This window comes from Kogia breviceps, chromosome 2, assembly GCF_026419965.1.
Source record: "Kogia breviceps isolate mKogBre1 chromosome 2, mKogBre1 haplotype 1, whole genome shotgun sequence".
NCBI classification, from domain to species: Eukaryota; Metazoa; Chordata; class Mammalia; order Artiodactyla; family Physeteridae; genus Kogia; species Kogia breviceps.
In genome coordinates, this window is record NC_081311.1 from 186,622,233 (window position 1) to 186,648,170 (window position 25,938).

At 38.6% G+C, this 25,938-nt stretch overlaps 1 protein-coding gene across 1 annotated transcript in view; it reads right to left on the reverse strand.

Annotated features, from left to right (window-relative positions):
- The window catches only part of FARSB (phenylalanyl-tRNA synthetase subunit beta), a 66,800-nt gene extending 45,327 nt beyond the window's left edge, over nt 1–21,473 (reverse strand). Inside the window, exons 1-9 of the mRNA XM_059055241.2 lie at nt 21,082–21,473; nt 14,539–14,594; nt 11,347–11,501; nt 9,396–9,465; nt 8,703–8,818; nt 4,187–4,337; nt 2,934–3,042; nt 1,933–2,003; nt 389–450 (exon numbers count right to left, since the gene is read on the reverse strand). Coding sequence (XP_058911224.1) covers nt 389–450; nt 1,933–2,003; nt 2,934–3,042; nt 4,187–4,337; nt 8,703–8,818; nt 9,396–9,465; nt 11,347–11,501; nt 14,539–14,594; nt 21,082–21,139 — 848 coding nt within the window. The 5' untranslated portion in view covers nt 21,140–21,473. The remainder of the gene's footprint in view (nt 1–388; nt 451–1,932; nt 2,004–2,933; nt 3,043–4,186; nt 4,338–8,702; nt 8,819–9,395; nt 9,466–11,346; nt 11,502–14,538; nt 14,595–21,081) is intronic.
- Nucleotides 21,474–25,938: the final 4,465 nt, after the last annotated feature.

Genomic DNA, 25,938 nt, shown 5'->3' on the forward strand with positions numbered 1-25,938 from the left:
AGTCTTATTAGCATATACAGGATATATGCTTCGCTCTTATACATGAGTCTCTACTTTTGTTTAGCTGTTCCTTCTGCTGTTTCTCCACGTTCACTCTCAAATCCTTAAATATAGCTTAAATTTCATCATCTCCATGAGGTCTACCCAGATTGCCCCAGCTAGCAGTAACTTGCCCTTACAAACGGCCAGAACATCACTGAAACTTTTTAAGGTACTTATTATCACTCTTTACTTTATACATCATTTGTTCATGTCTTAGCTCCCCAAAGAGATTATATATTCTAGTTACAGGAACCACATATTTCATCTCTATATTTTAGCACAAGGCCTTAGTGCTCTGACTTCAGAACAACAGGCCATCATCGATAAAGATGCCGAACGAACTTACGTAAATTGATTCTCACAATATTCACTGAACGTGGTAACAATGATATCAAGAACTATTTTTGCCTGCAAAGGAAAAAAACAAATATTATGGTAACCCATAAATATACTTTCTTCCATCAGCTGGAAATGAATTAATATTTAATATAATTTAGTCTCCAAACATCTAAAACTGTATCTGTATATATAAATTTTAAAGAAAGAAGTGGAGTAAAAACTCTTGAGCTTGAGAGGCCCCGACCTTATCTTCAGGTGTTCTGCATTTATGCGGTTCTCTGACAGTTACAATCCATGACTGAGACAAATCATCTATTTCCCCACCCCCTCCCTTGGGTTGAGCAAATTTCAAGAAAGACAGATGGCTCACTATGGCAGTAAACCTTATCAGTCTCATAAGTTTCTGCAGCCAGATGCCAGACTCCTGGCCCAAGCACTTACCACCAGTCTGATTTTGCGCATGTTACTTAATTACTGTCTTTGTACCTTTGTTTGTTTGTTAAGTAGAGATAATAAAAGTTCCTACCTCATTTGGTTAATATAAGGATTAAGAATATGATGTGTGTGTATAAAACACATAGAGCAATGCCTGGTACATAGTGAAGGCCATATAGATTTGTTAATTTTTTTTTTTTTTTAATTAAGAGAAAAAATACAGTAACCTTATTGGGATATATGCTTTGCTTTTATATATACTTCACTCATATACAAGCTTCAGAAAAGATATCCAAGGTCTGCTAATGTGCAAATTTAAAAAAAGTTTTTAACAGGAAAAGCTATATTACCCTGACAATATTTCTGAAGGCACATATGGTATATAAAAGTTATAAATGAAATATCTTACAAGGATCTCCAATCCTGTAAGATGCATGTGAGTGCCATTTATCTGCCCTATGTCTACACTCCGGCCTTCTGCCATTCAAGTTTACCTTTCTTAATTTGCTTAATTGCCACCGCCCTCTATGGCTTACTTAACATTTGTAAGGAAAAAATATGCCATAAAAAAAGCTTTCCTAACAATCCAATCTAATATATAGTGACGAAAAGTGACTGAACGATCAGTATTCTACATATTCTAGACATCTTTGTGTATAAACCCTTTATCAATTTGCTAAATAAATCTTGATAGCCAGTTAGTTTTAATTTTTTTTTTAATCAAGTACACAAAGGTACGAAATTAGTCAGCATCCAAACTAAGCCAACTAAGATGAACACTTTATACAGATGGCATTACAATGTATATCCCATTCTGTTTTACAGTAATGTATTTGGCTAATTCTCTCACAAGATGACAAGTTCCTTGAAGAACATGTAACTCATTATTAAATTCATGGCATTGGAAAGATAGTAGCTGCTCACTAAACATTTGTCAACTAGATGAAAGCACCTTAACCAAAGTACAGAATAGCTACATCTTTCTAATTTTCTAAATGGCTAAAGTATGTCCCCACCTACAAAATAAACACATTTTAAAGTTTAGCCACATGGTCTTGGCCCAGAAGTAAAAAATCTATCCTGACAGTACAAAAATAGAAAAAAAGTTTTATTTACCTTAGTAAAGTCAGTCCCTGTGCATTCAATAAATATATTTCTAGTATTTACTGTTATTTTGGAATGATTTCCTGCAACAAACACAAAACAATAATGACAAAACGATCAGTTTCAGAAATAAAAGTGCACGAAAAAGCTCTACAAAACAGAAACTACATTTTAATTTAGAACATAATATAAGCTGACACCTCAGAGGTAAGGAGATATACAACTTTTATTCTAAGCTCCCATTATAAGCTGGAGAATAAAGATAAAATAAAATCAAGGCTTTACTGAGTGCATTCCACATGTAAGGTGCTTAACAGTTGTCTCATCTCATTTTCACCACGATCTATGACAGGGCTGCAGGCAGGCCAACTAAGATTCAGAGATTAAACTTACTGAACATGATCACAGCTATTAACAAGTGGCAAGGCTAAGATTTGGGTTTGGATCTGGCTCACTCCGAAGCCCACTATGAGTACTAGAGTCCAAGATCTTGAGAAGGAAAAGACTCTCCTTCCCATCATGAATCAACTGAACCCCCTTCTCACCTCCAGAAGGGCAAACATCTATGGCTCTGACATCACTAAATTTTATAAATACGTTCAAGTTGCTTCTTCAACAAAAGCTTCAGAAAGGAGTTAAGAGGGTAAAATTCAGTTTTAAAATTTTAGTTTAACTATAAAACAGCAGGCCAGACAGAATTTGACTAAATGAATTACCTGCTAAAACCACAATATCAACACCCTTTGGAGGAACATAACAGAATCCAGAGACTAGCCCCAGAAAATATTTATAAACTTATAAATATGTATACATTTATAAATTACATAAAAATCACCAGTAAAATATTGAAAAATGAATGAAAAGAACTATTACAATAAAATCCACAAAAGACCTGAGATTCTCAGATTGAGTCATCTGATTGATTCAGTCAAGTTTATTTGAGAATTCCACAGAAATGATCAAGAATAAGAGGGAAATAGCAAAAAACCTATGGTGCTTAAGAAATAACTCACCATTGATGACTGGAGGCATTGAAAGGACGATACCATTGCTATCATAGATAACGGGATACAGAGGTTTATTTTCAATTATATGTAAATAATGTTTTAGGTGGTTGTCAGTCTGAAAAAAAAATTAAGTCAAACAAAATTAGCTTTTTATTTCTGTCACTGTAATTAGTTTACATATCTACCTAGCATAAAAAGAGGGGAGAAAAATCAGAAAAACAATAAAACAGCCCCCAAAGTTTTAAATGTATAATATTCTCTAATGTAAATTAATATCTCAGAATCCTTATATAGCCTCATTTCCTACTGGGGACAGATAAGACCACAATCACTCTTCAAGACTGAAAACAGACGTGCAGAGTAAGCCTGAATCACCTTAAGCAAAACACAAACCATACACAACTATTCAGATAAATAGGAAGAAATCACTTGCAAATCAGGTCAATGATAATAGCTGCTTTTTCCAAATGACACCTCTTTTACTATTTGTTAAATACAATTTAAGGTGACTACTGAATTCATTTTCACTGCTGGACTCTAAAGTGCTCATCATGGGAGGCAGACGCTTTTTAATAGTGCGTGCTACAAAAAACTAGCTAAATCTCATTGTTCCTTATATTTGAATGAGTTTTAGTTATACCTAAATACGAATACTACAATGCAGTATGACCTACTTCAGTGGTTCTCAATCCTGGCTGTACGTTAAAAACATCTGAGAGGATAAAAATGTAGTAACAGGGCTTCCCTGGTGGTGCAGTGGTTGAGTCCGCCTGTCAATGCAGGGGACATGGGTTCGATCCCTGGCCCAGGAAGATCCCACATGCTGCAGAGCAACTAAGCCTGTGCGCCCCAACTACTGAGCCTGTGCTCTAGAGCCCACGAGCCACAACTACTGAGACTACGTGCCACAACTACTGAAGCCCGCGTGCCTAGAGCCCATGGTCCACAACAAGAGAAGCCACGACAACGAGAAGGCCACGCACTGCAACGAAGAGTAGCCCCCGCTCACTGCAACTAGAAAAGCCTGAGCACAGCAATGAAGACCCAACACAGCCATACATACATACATACATAAAAGTAATAATAAACAAAACTATACCCTGACCTCACTCTAGATCAAAGGAATCAGTATCTCTGGGTTGGAGCCCAGACACTGCTATTTTCTCAAGCACTCATTTTATTGCCCTAATTAAGACTTGATTTGGGAGGAATTTCATGATTTATCCAGAGCTATTACATTAACATAAAAGAACGTTTACCTTGTATATGTTCATCAGTTCACAGGCTGTATACTCCTTGGTCTTATTTAGAGGCTTGAATTTGATATCGGAAGGTTTCTTTGCAGTATAAGTAAATGGGCCTGACAAAGTGTCCAAGTCATGGGTACCAATAGCAACCAAGGCTCTTTTCCTAAATGTGGAGAGACAGAAAGAGAAACAGAAAACGATCTGAATATCTCAAAGCAGAAATTCTAAAGATAATATAGAGTACAGGTTTTTAATTTTTAGACATTTCCTTAAAATAGCCTGTTACTACTATATAGCAGGTTCACAACCATTAAAAATTATGAGGAATGTAAATATAAAGCTACTTAAAGCACATTATTTCAGCAGCTGAAGTAAATCCCTTCCACTATGTTTTCTCTAGTACTATGTTATTAGGACGTTTTCAAAGTCAACATACCCTTTACCTTCTTTTAATCTATTTCCTCTAGTGTCCTCAAGTAAACATAAATCTTTTATTAAATTAGAATAAAATACCAAAAAACTCCTGTGTTTTTTGGCTTTTCCATATTTTCCTAAATTTCCTGTCACATAGCTATATTGCTTTATTAATGGAAATTATTTAGTTTTAAAGAACTGAGAATTATATTTAAAATTTAATATGTAAGGAAATTTCAAGAGCTATTAATTTCATTTGTTCTACAGTTTATCTGTAAAGGATTTAAGGTAATTTTAGGAACTTAAAGATACAAAGTAGGAGAGAAAGAAACAGAAGTAGGGATATAAAACGAAGCCAGAAACAATGTTGATACTAAATTAGAATTTCAAAGCTTACAGTCTTATCACAGAGGATCACAAATTTGGCTCTAAGCTTTCCAAAAGACAATTCAAAAAGAGAAACCTGGTCAGAATTTATGATGTTCTAAAGAATTCTTAAAACGTGTTTTAGACTAGGTGTACATATATTTGAATATGTATGCATAACCACAATTAAATATCAAATGGATAAAATCATTAGTAATCAAGGAATGTGTTAAAGTCCATATTACATGAACTATGACATAGCTTTTAAAATTTGTAAGAAACAAATTTTGGTCAACCTCAAATTAACACAACATTGTAAACCAACTATACTGAATAAATTAAATTTTAAAAAAAATTTGGGGGGTCAAACTCCAAGACAGGTGACTAGAACTTTAATAAATATGGGTAAATTGAACAGAGTTGTTGACAAGCCTAAAGGAAGTGTTACTTTACTCAATGAGTTACATGTTTCTATACTAGCATAGGTAGAAATATACATGGTTCAGTAAGTTTAGATAAATTAATAATTGACAAATTCATAGGTAAGAAAGTCCATGTTTTCTTGGACATTAATATTGATTTCTTAATCCTGAAACAGCACCTCAAAATGTCACTAAATTTCAACTTCAAACCAATCACAAAAAACCAAATTCCGGATTAATCAAAGAGCTATGCATTTTGAAAAACAGAAGGCAAACATACATACACACACACACGGAACCATAAAAATTATTCAAAGAAAATATAGGAGAACAATGCTTAAAACTGTGGAGCAGAACATCCCTTCTTAAGACACAAAACATAAAAGTCATATAGGAAGAATGGCAAACTTGACTATATCCAAACTGTAAACTTTATACAACCAAAAGACACACTGAGAGAAAAGGTCTACAATGTAGGTACAGAAAAAGGATTAATATCCCAAATATAAAAAGATATGAAAACAACAAATAGTCAGAAATCAAGATTTTACCTATTCTACTGGCAGAAATTTTATTAAAGTCTTGCTGTGAAAAAGCAGTAGCTCAAAGAACTGGGCAGAAAATTCTGCTGCTGCCAACTGCAGAGGTCTCATCTAGCCAAATGTTTCAAGTCTGAGTCAGGCTAAGTATTCAAGACTCTTTGCCTGCAACAGAAACCACTTCTCAGAGAAAAAGAGCAAAATAAGAGCCTCTTACATAACAAAATATCCTATATGCAATCAAAAAGCAGTGCGTATGAAAACAGAGAAACATGACATACTCCACACGAACCAACCCATAAAAACCAATGCAACCCATAAAAACCAATGCTAAGATGACCCAGATTTTCAAATCACCACACAGATTTTTAAAACGTTCTACTACTACTACTACTACAAAAAAAAAAAAAAAAAAAAAAAAAGCCACTACAAAAAGCATTCAAGAATTATGTGGAAAATATACACATAATGAACAGACGTGGAAATAACAGCCAAAAAACCCGAAACTTTTTAAAAAGGAACCAAACAGATTCTATAGAGATGAACAATTAAGTAACTGAAGTAAAAAGTTCACTGGACCCTTCCGGCCAAGATGGAGTAACAAAGACTAGATTTACTCTCTTGCCTGATACAATCACAAAAAAGGCAAAACATATAAGACAACAGTTTCCATGGCTGGCACTGGAGATGAGGCTACGAAGGGCAGATGACAGACAGGAAACAGAGAAGGTGAGCCCTACGACTGCCCAGCTGACTGCCTGGAAGGGTTTCAAGTCACAGGGCAGGAAACGGGGTCTGGTTAGAGCCCAGTGGACTCCCTAAGTTGAAGAGACACAGCTGAGAGTCTAGGGAGATCAAGATGGCCAGAGTTCACTGCACAGAGTACTGGGGAGGACAGAGCTACTCAGACAGAGAACTCTGATATCTGCAGAGGGGCCCCCTCAAGAATTCAGCTGAATATTAATCAGTGTGTACATGTGAGGAAACCAGCCAAGGCCAGGGAAAGAACCAGCCAAGGCAACAGTGCTCACACAGACTGAAAACCTCTCTTCATATGGCAATGGATAAGTAAGAACAAAGTCTTGCCTCAGTAGTAAGGACTAACTAGCCCCAGAGAGAATACTGCGTGATCAGTGAAAACAGAAAAATAGAGGAAAAAAGCAGAGAAAAGTCAATGAAACCAAAAGCTGGTTCTCTGAAAACTGATACACAATGATACACACTCAAGTAATTAATGTGTACACTGATCTCTAGCTACATTGATCAAGGGGAAAAAAGAGACAAGACACAGGAATGAAAGAGGTGATACAGATACTACAGATATTAAAGGATAATAAGGGAAGATCATAAACAACTTTTATGCCAGTAAATTGTATAATTTAAATGAAATAAATATCTCTCTTGAAAAACGTAAATTAGGATTTACTGACTCTGGCACACTAGAGTATTAGGATGTGATTTATTCTCCCCTTAGAAAAAGCTCATGATTTCCAAAAATACTGCATAAAACAGAGCTTAAAGTTGGATTAAGGAAATGCCTTCCAATATACATAAAAATTAGATTCTTCAAACGACCAGAACAGATAACTGGGCTCAAGTACTTCCTAGCTGTATCAGTCCTTGTCAGAAATCCTCTATCTTGTCCTATATTTTGAAACTATATTTTAATTCTTATTGTTTTGCTTAAGAATAACATCTGCAAAATGACAAATAGATTTTTATAAAAGAACTGGGAATAAATGTTATTCAGAATCTGAGAAAAAGTTTCTTCTATGATGTACGCAAAAATGTTTCAAGAAAAAGAAACCTTGTGAGCTTAACCACAGGTATTTTATTTTAAAAATATTTTTCACACCAGAAAACACCCAAGGTCCCCCTAACCCTGTCTCTAGACCATCCCTTACACAAAAGCCTCTTTTAGTTTCCACAGTTTACCAAATTACAACTACTGAAATTATTAAAATATAAACATTATTTTTTTCAATTTTTACTCAAGACATATGTAATTGTTAATCATATCTTTGAGTAGCATGAGATAACTTACGTTTATATATTTTAGTACCAACAAAAAAAAAAACTTGGTATGTTAGCTAAAGGCTGACATTTCTTATCATCAGTAAATATATATTTTCTATTAGGATTTTTGAAAAACTGAAATTAGTTCAAGGACTCCCATTGTTACCTTCCTCGATCTTTAGGAGTTCAGCAATTATATAGGTTTGAAGATCACCACACTAAAGAGAGCTGTATGGGAAATGATGTGTAGCAATGCCAAAGACAGAATAAGAAAATTCAGTTATTTAAAAGTCTCAAGTTTCACCTGTCAATTTATAATTATATTCACCCAAAAAATGAGATCAAGCCAAAAATTTTTGTCTATTTTTTAAATAAGTCATACTTCAAATTACCATCGTTTACTATTTCGAAGTATAATCCACTGTTAATGATTTGAACCAAAAAACAAAAACCAAGAAAATGTCTAGGACTAGATATTTCTTCTCTATATAGTACTCAAAATATATCTCTTATTTCTCCATGGATACACTCACTAACTATAAGCAGTAACAAAGAGCTGTTTGATGAAATTTAAACTTATTCAAATTTAGTTAACTTTAAACTCCTGTTACTCCCACATATGATTAATTTAGAAATGCTGTGAAAAATGTCTACAGTGGAGGAAGAAAGAAAAGAGGGAGGGAAAGAGGAAGAGAAAAGGGCAGGGGAGGGAAGGAGGAGGGACAGGAAGGCGAGCGGGAGGCAAGGAAGAAAGAAGATGCAACCACAAACCTGCAAATGTTCTGATGTAACTTCTCCTGAAGTTCAATAAAGCTGTCATATCGATCTTTAGTAAACTTTATGTTTCGGAGAACTGCTGCAACAGCGTACGGGCGTATTTTAGCTGTCTGAAATTCGTTATATCATTAGAGATGGTAAATGTTAAGGCTTTTCTTCATAATATCATCTTGTAATAGAAAGTTAGCTGTCACAAATTTTCATTCAAACAAGTGTATATTCATTCATTCAATCAACAGTAAGATATAGTGGTGATAAGAGACAAAGTCACTGTCCTCATGCAATTTACATTTCAGCAAGATCTCTGAAAATTTACTGAATTACTGAGAAAAAAAGTTAACCCTTAAGTAGTTTGCTCGTAGTTAACATTTCTACCAAAATAGCCTTTCCCCAAAAGATTTTTTCTAAATTTTATTAACATACCACAATTTAAACAATTATATCTCATATGTATTTTAAGCAAACATTTGGATGTTATTTTCCAAAATTATTCATGGAAAACAGATGCTGTGTTCCCTTTCACTTCTTGGTAAAAAACGAAATGACAATTTTTAAGAGCCAGAGGCTAAATATACACCCATTTTACAAGTGATCAAAGAGCACTACATTCAGCAGAAGGGTCTCCTTAGAGAGAGACACACACAAAAGAGATGGTTTAGAAGAAAAATAAGAACGGATCCTTATTACCTCTTCTGTGACGATCAATTTCTGGATTTCTCCATTAGGCATTACCCGTTTATACATTGGAGCCTTTATCCTAAAATATTAAACAAACTTGCTCATTATTAACCAAAACATTCGATAAACTAATTTATTCTGTGTATAGAAAGTATACAAAATGAACAGAACTAGGACAATGGGTTAAAGTTACAGCAAATCAAATTTGGGCTGAGTATTAAAAAAAACCCCAAACCTAATAAACTTTCTAACATTTCTAGATGTCTAAAAATGGGCTAGGGGTTTCCCTGGTGGCGCAGTGGTTAAGAATCCGCCTGCCAATGCAGGGGACATGGGTTCGAGCCCTGGTCCGGGAGGGTCCCAAGTGCCACGGAGCACCTAAGCCACAACTACTGAGCCTGCGCTCTAGAGCCCGTGAGCCACAACTACTGAAGCCTGCGCACCACAACGAAGAGCAGCGCCCGCTCACGGCAAGCAGAGGAAGCCCACGCACAGCAACGAAGACTCAACGCAGCCAAAAATAAATAAATAACGTAAATCTGTTAAAAAAAATAAAATAAAAATGGGCTAGGATGCCTCATGGTAATGCGTGTCCTTTCACTGGCGTCTCAGTAGAGGCTAGAAAACCTTTAACTAAGCAACTGTATAGGGGGCATTTAAACATCAGCTAAGGGGCTAGATTAAATCACCTTGAGGTTTTATTCCAACCATGAGAGTTCGAGCTTCTAAGAAAAATAGGGCTTATGACAAATACAGATGGCCTGGTCCCATCTGGACCTAATGAATCAGGATATTCAAGGGAAAGGCCTGGTAAATAGTACATTCTGAAGGCACAGTCCAGGTAATCATTATCATCAGAAGAGGGTGGGAACTACTGTTTTAAGTCAGTGCTTTTCAAACCTCAACATGCCTACAATCAGCTGGGGAATTGGTTAAACCACATATTCTAATTCAATAGGTCTTGGGTAGAGGCTGAAATTCTGCAGTTCTAACAAGCTCCCAGGTGTTATAGATGATGCTGGTCCATGGACCACACTTTGAGTAGCAAAGGTTTTAAGTCACTTTCCTAATTCAGTCTCATCATAAAAATCATACGAGATGCCTATTAAAAACAGAAATACATATCAGACAGGTTTGGGAAACACACTGTAAGGGCTTATCCCTGACCCTAAAATATAAACATCTGATTGTCATGCAGAGAAGCAACTGGGTCAACCCCCAAATTTTAACCACATTAACCAAATGCCTAATTATCATCCTTTCACCAACACCCATCACTCATCCGAAGGCCTCACAGTTCCAGAGTCTAGCCCATCAGCCTGAGGCTCTTACTCTTTTGTGACTGACTATATAATGAATAAGTAATCAAAACCAAAAAATTATTTTTGATAGCTTTACTGTTTCACCTCTTTTTCACTTCATATGTTCATCATTTTCTATATGTATTACATGAAGAGTTGGAAGAGGACTTAAAAATATTCTTCATTATAAATTAGGAGACTGAAACTAGAAAAGTCAATTAACTTGCCCACAGCCATCATAAGATCTTCAGTTTTCCAGTTAGGAGGCAAGCTTCCTCAGAATTCTTAAGAAAACAGCATATAGCTGTGCCACCTCTTCTTTTCTCCCAGCCTTTAACAAACCCAACAAACTACTCCAGCTGGCTTACTAAAGAACTCACATGAACCCATTAAAAAGTTTTTTAAGATGCCATAAAATCATTAACCACTCCAGCTTTAAAATACACTCCCAAAATGAAAGGCTATGACTCAATATTCAGGCAAATTTTCAAATGGCTACAATCTAAAGGCTCCAATCATCTCTCTATGCAGACCTAAAGCTGTGTACCTGTCCAATAATTTTTTTCTAGAAACATAAACAGCGTTGCTGATAATGACAGGCAAAGAAAAAAAAAAAAAAAAAAAACTTAGCCAGGTATTTAATGAACATATTCCCTTACCTTTCTTTGAAGACCTGAAGTCCTCGAACCAATCCTTCCAGACATAGGAGATCATATCTATTGGCAGGGACATCAATCTTGTAGAGAACAACATCAGAGGCCCCCTGTGCCTTTTCATTACCTTGTTCCTTACTTATAATTTCCTTCTCAGATGTCTAAAACAAACCAAAAAATTAAAATAAAACTAAATAAATCCAATTTCTTTTGAAAAAGTAGCCCTATAAAGTAGTAACTGCATATTCATGTTCTTTCCAGAGCAGCTGAAACCCATCTAAAGCAAGGAGTGGGCCAAATCATGCCTGCCACCTATTTTTGTAAATAAAGTGTTACTGAAACATAGCCAAGCTTATTCATTTACATTTTACCTATTGTTATTTACAAACTGCAACAGCTGAATTGTGACGGAGACTATACAGCCTTCAAAAGCTTGCTATCTGGCAGAAAAAGTTTGCCCATCCTTGATCTAAAAGAAAATGAAAACACCAAAAAGAACACAGAGCAACAACAACAAAAGTGTCAATGAGACAAAGTAAAGAGAATTCACCAGATAAAAGCTATGTTGGGAATTCCCTGGCGGTCCAGTGGTTAGGATTCTGTGTTTTCACTGCCGAGGGCCTGGGTTCGATCCCTGGTCGGGAAACTAAGATCCCACAAGCCACAGCTCGCGGCCAAACAAAAAAAAGAAAAAAAAAATTAAAAGATATGCAACTTTTTATAAAATAATGACTCTAAAAAGCTAAATCCTATGGGCACCCAAGCCTACAAGCAACAGGAGAATGAGAGTAATACTATAAAAACAAGCAAAAACATTTGAAGAGAGGACCTCCCTGGTGGTCCAGCGGCTAAGACTCCGCGCTCCCAATGCAGGGGGCCCGGGCTCAATCCCCGCACAGGGAACTAGATCCCTCATGTCACAACTAAATATTCCACATGCCGCAACTAAGACCAGCAGCACAGCCAAGTAAATAAATGAATATTTTAAAAAAAAATTTGAAGAGATCATCAGAAGCTATGGTGTAAATTAGAAGGGATTATAGGTATGACGGGAAGCAATCTAATGACAGTAAAAGGTACAGAGCGGCAAGAATGAAAGCAAACGAGGGGAAAGAGAGAAAAATACCACTAGGATAATTTCTAATGCAGTGGCAAAAAGCTTAGACTACTTCAATAACCACACTACAGAGATTTTCTTAAAATCGACCATTGCCAAGAAGTTAAATTCTGTTCTCTATGTTTACTATAGCAGGGAACTGTATGTATACTGAAGAAATTTTCAATCAAAATGCTCAAAAGCCATAATCCAACTGTTACCGTTACCCGCTAATTATCTGGAATCCCCACTTAACTGGAACTCCTGCTATTTTTACCACCAATAACCTGCTAAAATAACTGATGAATTCCTATCAAAATATGTGATGATTTCTGTTTTACACGATGCTCTTCCTCTCCCACTGCCAAAATATGAGTTCAAATTACTGCCCAAAGAATTGCAGTCTACACTTGCACAGCAAGCAGAAGAATTCACTTTCTGTCAACAAGCACTGCGTGCCCGAGCCACACCTGAGGAACCACAGAGCCAAACGATGCCGGGACTGAGCGCGCAGGGCTCACAGCGCTCACTGACTATGGGCTCCAGGGAACACCTCCACTGGCCATCTCAAGTCAGGAGGCAAATTTTTTAAATTAGGGAAAATTTAAAAATAAAAAAAAGAAGAGGACGAGGAGGAGGGAGCAGGAGAGGAGAAAAGAAATGGGGGGGGATGGGGGAGGATATGAGAAGAGGCAGGAGGAGAAATCAAATTTAAAGAGTTCAATTAAAGGGGTCAATAAAATTGCTAACGTTTTAGTGAAGAAAGATAAGTTACCTCATGCGGGTGCTGGATTTCAGGGGGGACCCATATAAAGAAGGGAAGAAAATGTGGTAACTTGAGAAAAGAGGGCATCCAAGCAAAAAAATGGCCTAATTCCTTTGCAAAAAAGACACAGCTGCCTAAGCCTTCTTCCATTTTCAGTATCTCAGTTCATACAAAGATCATATGTGAAGACTGGGTTTGTCAATACTAACAAAAATGTTATGGCAATCAATGACCACATAAACTTCAGAGCCAGAGGGATCTACAGGGATCATACAATGCAAACCTCTTATTTCACAGATGAAAAGGAGGCCCAGAGAGGCACTGTAGTTGTCCATGGTTCCACAGCTAGTAAATGTGGGAGTTTGAACTATTACTACATTTTTCTGATATCCAGTCCAATGCTCTTAGATATCTATCACAGAGCCTCAAGCATAATTTTGAGTTCTAATAAAATTAATAACAATTAAATATAAACTACAGAAATCTCAGCTGACTTTTTAAGCATATGGATGCTCATTAATATAAAAAAAACTTTCTGCAATATTAGTTAAGAAGCAACAAGAAAAACAAGGCAGAACAATATAGGTTTTTGTCAGTCTGAGTTTTTTTTAACCTTATTGTGTTATAAAACACTGAACAGATCAAGAAGGCTTGGGGTAAAAAAATAATACTAATTACCAGAAACATATTAAATTATCTTTTTAGTTACAAGTACAGTGTCTCTAGTACATTATCATTATTAATAATATATTTGGTAAATAAATAAAGCTATTTTTTTAAACATTTTAATCATTATATAATCAAAAGACGAGGAAAATGTTTCAAAATCATTTTTACAAGCAATTCTTCAAAAAGTAGGAGATCATTTTACAAGATCAATGTATAGAGTAATAAATGAAGAATGAATTAACTCTGGTTAGACAGGCATGGAGGAACGTGGGGTGGGACCCAGAGGAAGTGAAGGAGGGGGAGCCAGAGGCCAAGCAGACAGCAACTCTGGCTGAAGCAAAGTTTCCACTGCTCGCAGACCCCTTCCATCTGGTTACCTGCAAATGGCACCTAACTGCCTGGGAGACTGCTTTCATTCTGGGGTTACCTGAGAGGGTCTATCCACCTCCACAGCACTAGCCTGATGACTTGAGGGTACTGTATCAGGCATGAACCCCTTTTGAGATTTTACACAAAGTAACACTATTAGAACCTGAGCTTAGCCCCTTAACACAGAAAGCAACACGGCCCACAAATGTTCCATCTTGGTCTAACGGGAAGGTTAACAAAGATAAAATATAATGAACTTATACACAGAATACTAGAGAAATAAATATCCAATACATACAATTTCATCAAGTTCCAGACCAAATTCAAAACATAGTTCATCAAATTCTTCATCAGCTAGAAAAAAAAAGAGATTGCTAATTTTAATCTGTTCAGTACAAATGAAAATAGCATATAAACTGAATTTTTTTAATCATCTTATACCAAGCATACTAAATATCAGGCATCAGATATCTCAATTTCAAAACAAAAAAGTTTGACCAAAAAACATTTTTTAAGAAAACCAAAACTATTTTTAAAAGGGCTGATTCATCTAATATCAGCTACAGAATTAGGTTACCTGCACTAGGGAGTTTACACTTACTTGGAAGAGAAAAACTTGCTAAGCAGGGATCCAATGTAAAGTAGGCTCCAAATCACAGATCCAACATAAAGGAATAATGTCATATAAATCCTATCATTTAAAATTCTCTGAGGTGGCCTGACAGTTGGCTTTGGAGCCAGATCAATCCAAGTTCGAATTCTGACTGTTCCACTTACCAGTTGAGAGCTTGGCACTTTATGTAAACTTTCTGATTCCTATGCCTCATCCAGAAAGTAGCATTTTACAGCCACTTATTTGTAGCATGCAACTGTTGGAAAGACTTAAATGAGTTCATGCAGATAATGGGCCTGGCATAGTGCCCTGAAACATAGTAGGTCTGCAATAATCAATAATTCTCTTCTTTACTTTTAAGTTCTATCTTACTTTGCTTTGTTACTTGATACAGCATTGTCAGGGTTTCCTTGTTACCAAAAACTGAACACAAACTATCATCACTAGTACATTCTAATAAGAAGCTGATCTTAAGATTCCTGTTCCTAACATTGAACTTCAATTATACAAACATTTATTGAGCACCTACTATGTGTCGGCACTGTACTAGGTGCTAGGGCTACAGAGATTAAAAAAAATACAATTCTTGCCTTAGCTACACCCTACTCTAGTAAACCAGATGTGTAAATACAGTTTCTTGCCTTAGCTACACCCTACTCTAGTAAACCAGATGTGTAAATACAGTTATGGTAAGTGCAAGGTACCGAGCTGGCACAAAGGAAGCAATCAACTCCACTGAGTCAGCAAAGGCTTCACAGAAATGATGACTTCATTAGGCAGGGACTGCAGGGAATGAGACAACCGCACGGCAAGTTTGGGACGTTCCATATGAATGAAGCATGAGGTTCAGGTCAGGAAGAGATACAATGAAAAAAGAAGAAAGAAGTCAGCTCAAGATGCCAAGGGATTTGCCCTCTGTCCTCCCTGAGGCAACGGGGAGTTACACTAAAGGATTTCCAGCTGGATAACAGCATGATTAGACCTGCATTTTAAAGAATGGTGGGGGACAAACTGCAGCAGAGAATCTACTGGCACAGACAAGCAAGACAGTGAGGACTTGGTTAAAGCAGCCAGCGGTGAGTCTGAGGGAGAAGGAAGAATGCGCGAAACGTCAGGGGCAGAATCTGTGAGGCTCAAGGCCTGGCTGGGAGGTGGGAACACTGAGTGAGCAGGAGGCGTGTGCAATGGCTCCCAGGGCCCTGGTGCGGGTGCATGGGTATCATTAGGGCAGGAAATAACAGAGGCCCCCATGACCCCTGCCTCCTGGTACTCACACCGTTCACATCTCAAACAACCACATGAGTGAGCTGGGAAGCAAACTCCAGCCCAACCAAGCCTTGAGATGACTGCAGGCCCAGCTGACAGCTTGACTGCAACCTGGAGGAAGAGCCAGAGCCAGACCACCCAGCTATGCCATTCCTCCCCCAATTCCTCTCTCAGAAACTGTGTGAAATGATCAAGGCTTGTTGTTTTACCCTCCGGGTACTGGAGTAATTTGTTATGTGGCAACAGATAACTAACACAGACTTCAGTCCCTGGACGCAGAGTGCTGCCGTAACAAAACACGGGAAAACATGGGGAAGGCTTTGGAATCAGGAGGAGGTGGGCTTTGAGAGTGTACGTGAAAACCTAAAGTGCCTTGACAAAGCTGTTAACAGAAGCCTCTGATAAGGATGCAGGTGAGGATATGAAGGAAAGTGGGGAAGTGTTACTGGAAACTGACAGAAGGGGTATCCTTTTTATGTAGAGGCAAAGCTTAGCAACACTGCTGCCTACAGTTATGGGGACTGGAGAAAAGGTACCTACTCAACCCGGTGACTTAACTAACCTTTCCAACCAGTGCTGAAAGTGTCGCCTGGTTTAGACTGTGAGAGAAGAGATAAACTAAAGGAAAGACTATTAAACAAAAAGGAGCCAGGACCTAATGGTTTTAAGAATTCTCAGCCTCCCCAGATGTAAAAAAAAAAAAAAAAAAAAAAAGCTAAGAAATGGTTCTGAAGAACTTAGGGGCAGGACAGGAATAAAGACACAGACGCAGAGAATGGACTTGAGGACAGGAGGAGGGGGAAGGGTAAGCTGGGACGAAGTGAGAGAGTGGCATGGACATATATACACTACCAAATGTAAAACAGATAGCTAGTGGGAAGCAGCCACATAGCACAGGGAGATCAGCTCGGTGCTTTGTGACCACCTAGAGGGGTGGGATAGGGAGGGTGGGAGGGAGACACAAGAGAGAGGGGATATGGGGATATATGTATATGTATAGCTGATTCACTTTGTTATAAAGCAGAAACTAACACACCATTGTAAAGCAATTATACTCCAATAAAGATGTTAAAAAAAAAGAAATGACTTCTGATCAAAGAGCAAATCCAGAGCATTTCCAGGGAAACGTGGTTGAAAGATGAATCAAGGGCATGATTGTAAAATCTTAAGACGCAGTAAAATCAAAGGCACTATTCATTCAGACAAAAGGCACTACATATAAAGAAAATAAAGGTGTGCCTCACAAATTTACTGTCACACAACTGAGCTTAAATGAGAGCACCGTATCAGCAAAAGCCCAAGGTACAAAACAGCTTATCTCAGAGATCTGTGGGTGGTGTGGCTTTTGACTAATGAAGTTGAAACCAGCAAAACTGACCAAAGACCCACAAAGTTTAACAACAACAAAAAAAAAACATATGCAGAAACATGGCAAGCTGGAGGCTAAAGGGACAGAGACGGGACAAAATGAAGTCTTTGAGCCCCCAAAATTCTATTAGTGGGAAGTAGACCAAGAAAACTAATCAGCTATAAAGCACGTGCTTTCGTTCACCAAAAAATAAAATAATGAGGATCACCCAGAGAGTGGAACCAAGAGCCTAGAAATTAGGGCAGAACCATGGACAATGATCCCAGGCCTTGAGATCTGATCAAGAATATGCAACATTTGCCAGCTCAGTTTCAGAATTGCCATAGACTAATAACTCCTTGTGTCTCCCATTTTCCCCATTTGAAGAAGAATGTCCTATGCCTGTCCCACCACTGTATGTTAGGTGCAGGTGGGGCAGATAACCTGTCTCTTTAGTCTCTCAGGCCAAGAGTAATTCTACTCAAGCAGCTGTATTTAAAGAACTACACCCGAAGAGCCTCATCCACAACTGGACCCGATTTAGCTGATGAGACTCTGGATTCTGAGCTGCTTCTGTAGTGGGATGACACTTCCTGGGGCCTTGGGAGGGCGTGTATGTGGCATGCGGTAAGAACATGAATAACTGGGGCCCAGAGGGCAGACTGTAGTAGTCAGTCCCCAAGACGGCCTCCAAGAACACCTGCCTCCTGGTATTCACACCCTTTGTAGTCTCCACCCACACGGTGCCAGAATTGGTCCGTGTGACCTACAGAATATGACAAGGGATGGTGTACCCCTTACGAGATGTTAGTAAAAACTGTGGCTTCTATCTTGAGCACTCTCTCAACTACCTGCTCTCTTGGACCTCTCACTCTGGGACAAACAAGCCGCCATGCTGCAAGCAGTGCTATGGAGAGGTCCGGGTGGGAGGCACTGAAATCTCTGACCAAAGATCAGCAAGGAACTGAAGTCTGCCAACAAGCACTTGAGTGAACTTGGAATTGGACTCTCCAGCCCCAGTTAGGCCTTGAGATGACTAGAGTCCTGACACTTTTACTACAACCAGGTGAGAGTCAGAACCACCCAGCTAAGCCACTTCCCAATCCTGAGCCTCAGAAACATGTAACAAGTAACTGTTGTTTTAAGCTGCTAAATTTGGGGGTAACTAATTATGCAGTAATAGATAACTAAATGGTTACTTACCAAATTGTGCAGAATCATTAAAATATACCAAATCCTCTACTGAGTCCTAATTATCATACAATTTGTTTTACTCCTTTCAGCTGTATTTCATGCACTTAGACGGACAAATCAACAATGAAATCGTGATTAATGATTCCCTCTAACAAAATGACACAGTAAGTAACTACATCTTCAAGGTTCATGATATACACATGTGGCTATGGCCGCATTGCCAGCAATTACACCAAGGTAGAACAGGGCCAGAATTGAAGAACAGTGAAAACAAACCAGTTAACAAAAAAACAAGTGGCAAGAGGAAAACATCTGAGCAGAAAGGCAATTTAAAAAAAGGTAGACAAAGAGTCAAAACTGCCCCAGAGGAGCAAAATGAACAGAATAAAAGCAGCCTGAAAAATATCCTTTGCTTATCCTTGATAAGCAAATAGGTGGTGAAAGGCAATGACTGATGAAACAATGGAATTTAGGACAAAAAGAAAGCCCTAGAGGGACTGAAGAAAAAAGAGGGAATGGGGATAGAAAAGAGGGAATGAGACGTTACCTGAAAACAAGAAAAAAAGAGGAAGACAGAAAGACAGAAAAGGGCGGAGGGGGCAAGAAACAAGCTGGATCCACAGTGCTTGCAAACGAGGTGCTTTGCCAAACATGTTTTTCCAACTTTGACCTCAACCTAATTTACATTTAAAAGATTTCAAGAAGAACATGTGAAATATAAACTAATGATAAGTATTACTTCTGACCCATCTGAAGTACACCTCAACATCAATCTTCCTGACTGAAATTTTAATGAGTCAGTAGTCCACAGATATTTATGGATAATCAAGCTTATCTGATCTCTCTCAATAAGGAAAAGAAGGGGAGGAGGCATCTAGGGAATATATTAAAACATCAGATGACAGTAAACAGGCTATAAATCATCATTTTTTAAAACCTGACTTATTCTTACTTTCCCAGCTATGGATACACAGGTGGGAACTGATCATAGATGCACTGAACAAATTTTGGTACGCACCATCTTGTGTAATTCAGGTATATCATACACAATTAGTGAGAATATGGTTTAGAAGGATGGATAAGAAATATAAAAAAGCATAGTATGAAATAAAAAGCATACGGAATTAAAGCCCTGTTTAGAGGACAAGAATATTACCTCTATTTTCAGGGACTTAGGGCAGAACCCTCAGGAGAATAACACTTTAAGAATACAACTGACCCTTGAACAAGGCAGGGATCAGGGGTTCCCAGCCCTCCACCAAGTCCAAAATCTCTGTAACTTACAGTCGGCCCTCCTGGGTTCCGCATGGGAGGATTCAACAACCATGGATTATGTAGTACCTTAGTGTTTACTGTTGAAAATAATTCCTTCTATAAATGGACCTGCCCAGTTCAAACCTGGATTGTTCAAGGGTCAACTGCACATAGTATCTAAAAATGCACCTTAAGAAACGTTTTAAAAAGCTACTTTTATTTTCACAGTAGTATCTTATTACTGTAGGAAGCAGTATCTGTTAAACCGACTAGGCCTTTGTTATATTGAGCCCTAAAACCAAAAACAGCTCTCACAAACCAATTATCACTGCTGTCACACAAGCTGATGATATGGGACATGGCAGATCTCACTTCAACTGCTACATGTATAGGGTAACTGATAATCGTACTTAATATTTCTCCCTTTTTAAAACAATGGTAGTGTTTTTAAAACTGAAGAGATGAAGCGTAGCCTTAAGACTAAGCCCACCAAGTAAAGACTCCTGGTCACTCTGGGCTCAGCCCACATTACCAACCTATCTAATGCTGTTCTTAGCACAATATCTTTTTTGTTTCCCTACCAGCACTTAACATTATCCGAAATCTTATTAATATGCTGGTTTTATTATCTGCCTGCTTCATCAGAATGTGAACGTGGACTTTATGTGCCCTGTGCACTGCTGTGTTCCGAAAGTACTTAGAACAGTGCCTGGCACATAACAGGCGCTCAGTAAACGTGAATAAAAGTAAAACTAGGAAAGAAGGCCGCCCTCCCCACCACACACACCGTTGCTCACAAATGAAGTTCCCACAGCGCTCTTCTTATTGCACTTAACGAACTACACTCGGGAGGCAACACGGAGCTTCATTCCTATTCTATCCCCTGGCATCAGACACGCAACGCAGCAGGCGTTCGATATCGCAGAATGAATGACAGGGACCCCAGCACGTGCGGGTGATGCAATGGCACCCGCGGAGACAACGGTTCCCAGAGGCTACATCGGCCCAGCAGGGCCGCCGGGAACTTTATGCCCTCTCTATCTAGAACTCGAACGCCCAAGGCCAAAACCTGCGGGGCAGCATGAACGTTGCCACGATGCCTTTTTGCAGGGGGTCCCAGCCTCTGAGGAGAGGTGCGGAGCCCAGGGTACGGGACGGGAACTCACTGTAGGTCCGGCCCAGGGCTCGGAAGAGCAAATCGCGCTTCAGGCTGACAGTCGGCATGACGACTCCGGCCCACTGCGCCTGCGCTGCGAGCTAGTCTGGGCGCGGCGAGCTGGCCCAGGCGTGGCGACCGAGGTATGTAGGACCCGGCCCCTTTCGTTCGGGCTGTCTTGAATATCGCCAGTCTTCTTCCAAAAGCTCCGCCTCTGTTTTCTCATCTGAAAGCAGGTAAATTGCCACCACTAACCTCAGTAAATCTAGCTTCATTGGGTGAATAAACTATAGCTGAAAAAGGAGACAGAATTGGATAAAATTGGCTAGGATTTGATGGGCACTAAAATGAACAGCCCGCGAAAGCCCTCACGCCTCCAACACACTAAGGACGGAGGACGCCAAGCTAGGGGGGAGGGGCGAGCGGCGAGTGCGTAAGGGGGCGGGACCTCGTGGTGGAGAATCCTCCTGGGAGGTGGGGGGGGGGGGGGGGGGGGACGTGAGCCTGTGAGTAGGCGGGGTCTGAGGTGGCCGGGATAGAAGGATGTGGAAAATCAAGTAGTGGGAGCCAGAGAAACTGTTAGTAGATCTGCTTTTATCTCATTCCTTGATCTCCTACATCCTGTTACGTGTTACAACTGTGCTTTTTTGAACCTTACAGCAGCCCTATTAGGGAGGCTTCCTTAGAAACGTCGTTTTAAAAGAGGAAACAGACTCACATTTACTCGTTGTTCTGTACTGACAGATGCTGGGCTCAATCCTCTGCCAGCCTTAGCAGATCTCCTTCTAACAACCCTCAGTGTAATAGGCGGAATAACAACCCACAAATATATCAAGCCCTAATTCTCAGAACCTGTAAATGTTACCTTAAATGGAAACAGTCTTTGCAGATTAAGTTAAAGATTTCCAGAAGGAGTGACTCTTCTGGATTATCAAAATGGGCCACTAATATGTATAAAATGGATAACTATAAGAACCTGCTGTATAAAATAAATAAATAAAATTCAAAGATTCAAAAAAATAAAGTAAAACTACCAATTCAAAAAAAAGGGGGGGCCCTAAATGCAATCACATGTATCTTTTTTTTTTTTGCGGTATGCGGACCTACTCACTGTTGTGGCATCTCCCGTTGCGGAGCACAGGCTCCGGACGCGCAGGCCAGGCGGCCATGGCTCACGGGCTTAGTTGCTCCGCGGCATGTGGGATATTCCCGGACCAGGACACGAACCCGTGTCTCCTGCATCGGCAGGTGGATTCTCAACCACTGCGCCACCAGGGAAGCCCTCACATGTATCTTTATAAGAGTAAGTTAGAGGGAGATTTGAGAAAAACAGAAGAGGGGAGGCAGTGTAACCACTGGAGCAGAGATTGGAGTGATGAAGCCACAAACCAAGGAATGCCAGCAACCACCAGAAGCTGCAGAGGCAAGGAAGGATTCTCTCCTAGCCTTCTGGAGCAGCCCTGTAGTGTCTCTGGACACATTGACTTGAGCTCAGTGAAACTGATTTTGGACTTCTGACCCCCGGAGCTGTGAGAGAATAAATTTCTTTGTTTTAAGCCACCAAGTTTGTGGAAATGTTACAGCAGCCATGGGGAACTAATACACCAGGGTAGGTGCTACCATTATTCTCATTTTACAAATGGTAAAACTGAGGCCCACTCCGAGTCACCCAACTCAGAAGGCAGAGCTGACACAGTTCCACGAGGGAGCGTTGCCCTTATCCTCTCTATACTGTACAGTAAGGGCCCCAAGGCCATTCAGGTGAGGGGACATAAGCTGGGAGGGATTTAGGTCTCTCTGACTGCCATTCAAGCAGTTTTTTACTATATTAACTTCCCTCTATGGCTGCAGGCAATCCCTCCCCAGTGTGCAACATAATAGATTGGCAGAGGCCACATCAATGGCATATATCTCCAACGCCAAATAAAATTCTCTGCTCTCAAACTGGTACTCAGTGAAAAATGAATCAATGAATAAAGGACTTCCTGAATTATTGTATGCTGACCTTCTCTCCTTTGGGCACCCCAAGATGATCTGTGGCCTTTAACCTCAGTTTCCTTACCTGTAAAGTAGAGATGATAATAATGTACATCTTAGAGAATTATTGTAAGGATTAGAAATAATACTCAAGAATGGCAATCATAGTTCTTGTGTCTTAAGTCCTGGAAATTGGGCGTTGTCATTACTGTTATCTTCCTAGTCAGTTTCTTGCTATTCTCAGACTACCCAGAGGCATTCTGTTCCCATCTTCCACATGCCACAACTCACCCATCCTGCTTTTTATCCTTGCACACGCACAGGTACGCTGTGCCTTCTCTGTGACTAGCTAAACTGTTAGGATAATCTAATGGCAAAGGGAAAACTAGGCCACAAGTACTCATCACAAATGGCATTGGCTGACAGATAAGGAAGATATTTGGAAAAATGTTGAAATAGTATATCCCAAAATGTAGATATGTGCTTCTCTTGTCTAATTTTAGAGCCAGCCTGAGAGCAAGAATGAGATGGCAGCATCTCCTAGAACTGAAAGACGGGCCGGCCAATAAACATGAAAAAAGCTCTCCATACGTTAGAAATTAGGAAGATGCAAATTAAAATTATAATGAAATACATTTTTGTACCCACCAGGTTGGTAAAAATGTGAAAGTCTGACAAAACCAGATGTTGACAAGAACGTGGGAGTATAAACTGATACAACCAATTTGGAAAATTATGTCCTTACCTACCTAGAAAGGCAGAGCATGTGTGTACCCAACTACCCAGCAATTAGGAATCCAGGAATATTCTCCAGAGAAACCCTTACCCATGTGCACTGGAAGACCAAATAAGAATGTTCCGTTACATTGTTCATTATAACAAAAAAGTGGAAACATCCCAATGTCTATCAATACTAAAATAGGTAAACAATTATAAATTCATACAGTGAAGCACCATACAGCTATGAGAATGAATGAACTACAGCTGCATGTATAAACTTGGACAAAAAAATAAACCACAAAAGCATATATACAGTATGGTGTGATTTATATAAAAATTAAAAACAGGATAACCTAAAGAGTATATTATTTAGGCATACATAAATAGATGGTGAAACTAAAGGAAAAGGAATGAGAAACACAAAATCTGAGACTAGTCAGTTCTGAGCGGGATGGAAGGGACAAAGCCTAGGGAGTTGAGATACCCAAAGGGTTTCAAAAATATTGGTAGTGTTCTGCTTTATCTAGTATACCTTTAAGGAAGTTAAGATGAAGTTGAGAAACAAGAGGTGAATGTGGCCCTCTTTGCGGGGTGAGGGAGACAAACGCTTGGTGGCCTATAGCTGAGTAGAAACACAATCAGAATACTTCACATTTGATTTTAAGTTTTTTTTTTTTTCAGAAGGGGCATTTTAAAGAGTTTTATTTAAATTAGAGTCTAATTTATGATTCTTCTTCTTTATAGATTCTGGGTTTTATGTTATGTTTTAATAGGTCTTTCACCACGCCAAGTGTTTTTTTTAAATCACATATACTTCTTAGAGGACTTGAATGGATTCTTTTTTTTTTCTCTCCATTTAAATCTCAGATCATTCTGAAATTTGTTTTTGTTTTGAAAGACAGTGAATTAACCAGCTTTATTTTGTTCTCAAACAGCTCTCGAGTGAGCCCAACAAAATTTATAAAATAAACTTCTTTTTCCCCAGAGATTTGACATACCTTCTTTAGCACATATTAAATTTCCATATATATTTGGGTATATTGTTGAACCATCTATTCCATTGCTAGCACAAAACTATTTTAATTATTATAGCTTTATAATACATTTTAATATTTGAAATGCTTTTTTTTCAAAAATTTCCTGACTGTTCTCTCATGTTACTTTTTATACATGAGCTTTGAATTCTGTCAAGTTCTGAAAAACATTCTTTTGATGTTTTACTAGGAATCAAATGTAATTTATGGGTTAATTTAGGAATTTTTCTATCAAGATCCGCAGCCTCCATGCAAGTTTTTGAACATGTCAGGCAGTGGTCCACCTTAGAACCAGCAGTTTCCTCTGTTACAGTGTTTTTGCCCCCAGACTCCTGCAGGGCCAGCTTGCTCAACAAGTCCTCTCAGAAAGACCTATCCCTGACTATACTATTCATTATGGTTATTAGATATAAATGTCTCTCCCTGATAAAACATAAATTTCATAGAGCAGAGACATTTGTGTACTAATATACACCAAGAGCCTTAAACAATGACTGGCACGGAGCAGACCCTAGATAAATATTCGAAGTTTTCTTTTAATGATAGGAATATCATATATTTATATAATTAATAATATATTATTATATATATTGTATTATCTTTTCTTTTTTAAAATAGATACTTCAATAGAAAAAAATGGGCAAAGAATAGTAACAAACAATTCAACCAATAGAAACAAAAAGCAAAAAGTGAGGAGGGGAGGAGAAATGCAAATTAAAACAACAGTGAAAGCAGGGATATTTTCTACAAGGAGACTGGCAAAGATTAAAGAAATAAATGATCCACCCTCGTGCTGGCAAAGATTTAGAAAGCTGCCACTCTTAGGCACACCTGTCAGGAATATAAACAGTAGCTTGACAATAAGAATCAAACTTTTAGATATGTATACTCTTTGATCCTGAAATTCCACTCTTGGGATTATTCTAAGGAAGTAATCAAGGAAGTAGTCTTCTGTTTGTAATACAGAAAATTTGGAAACAACCTAAATGTCCAACAATGTGGGACGTGATTAAATAAATTCTGATACCTCCATACAATAGAATACCATGCAAACATTAAAAATGATACTAAATTTAACATGAAAAAACGTCTACAACATATTACATGAAAATGAGTTACTAAACAATACACTTAAA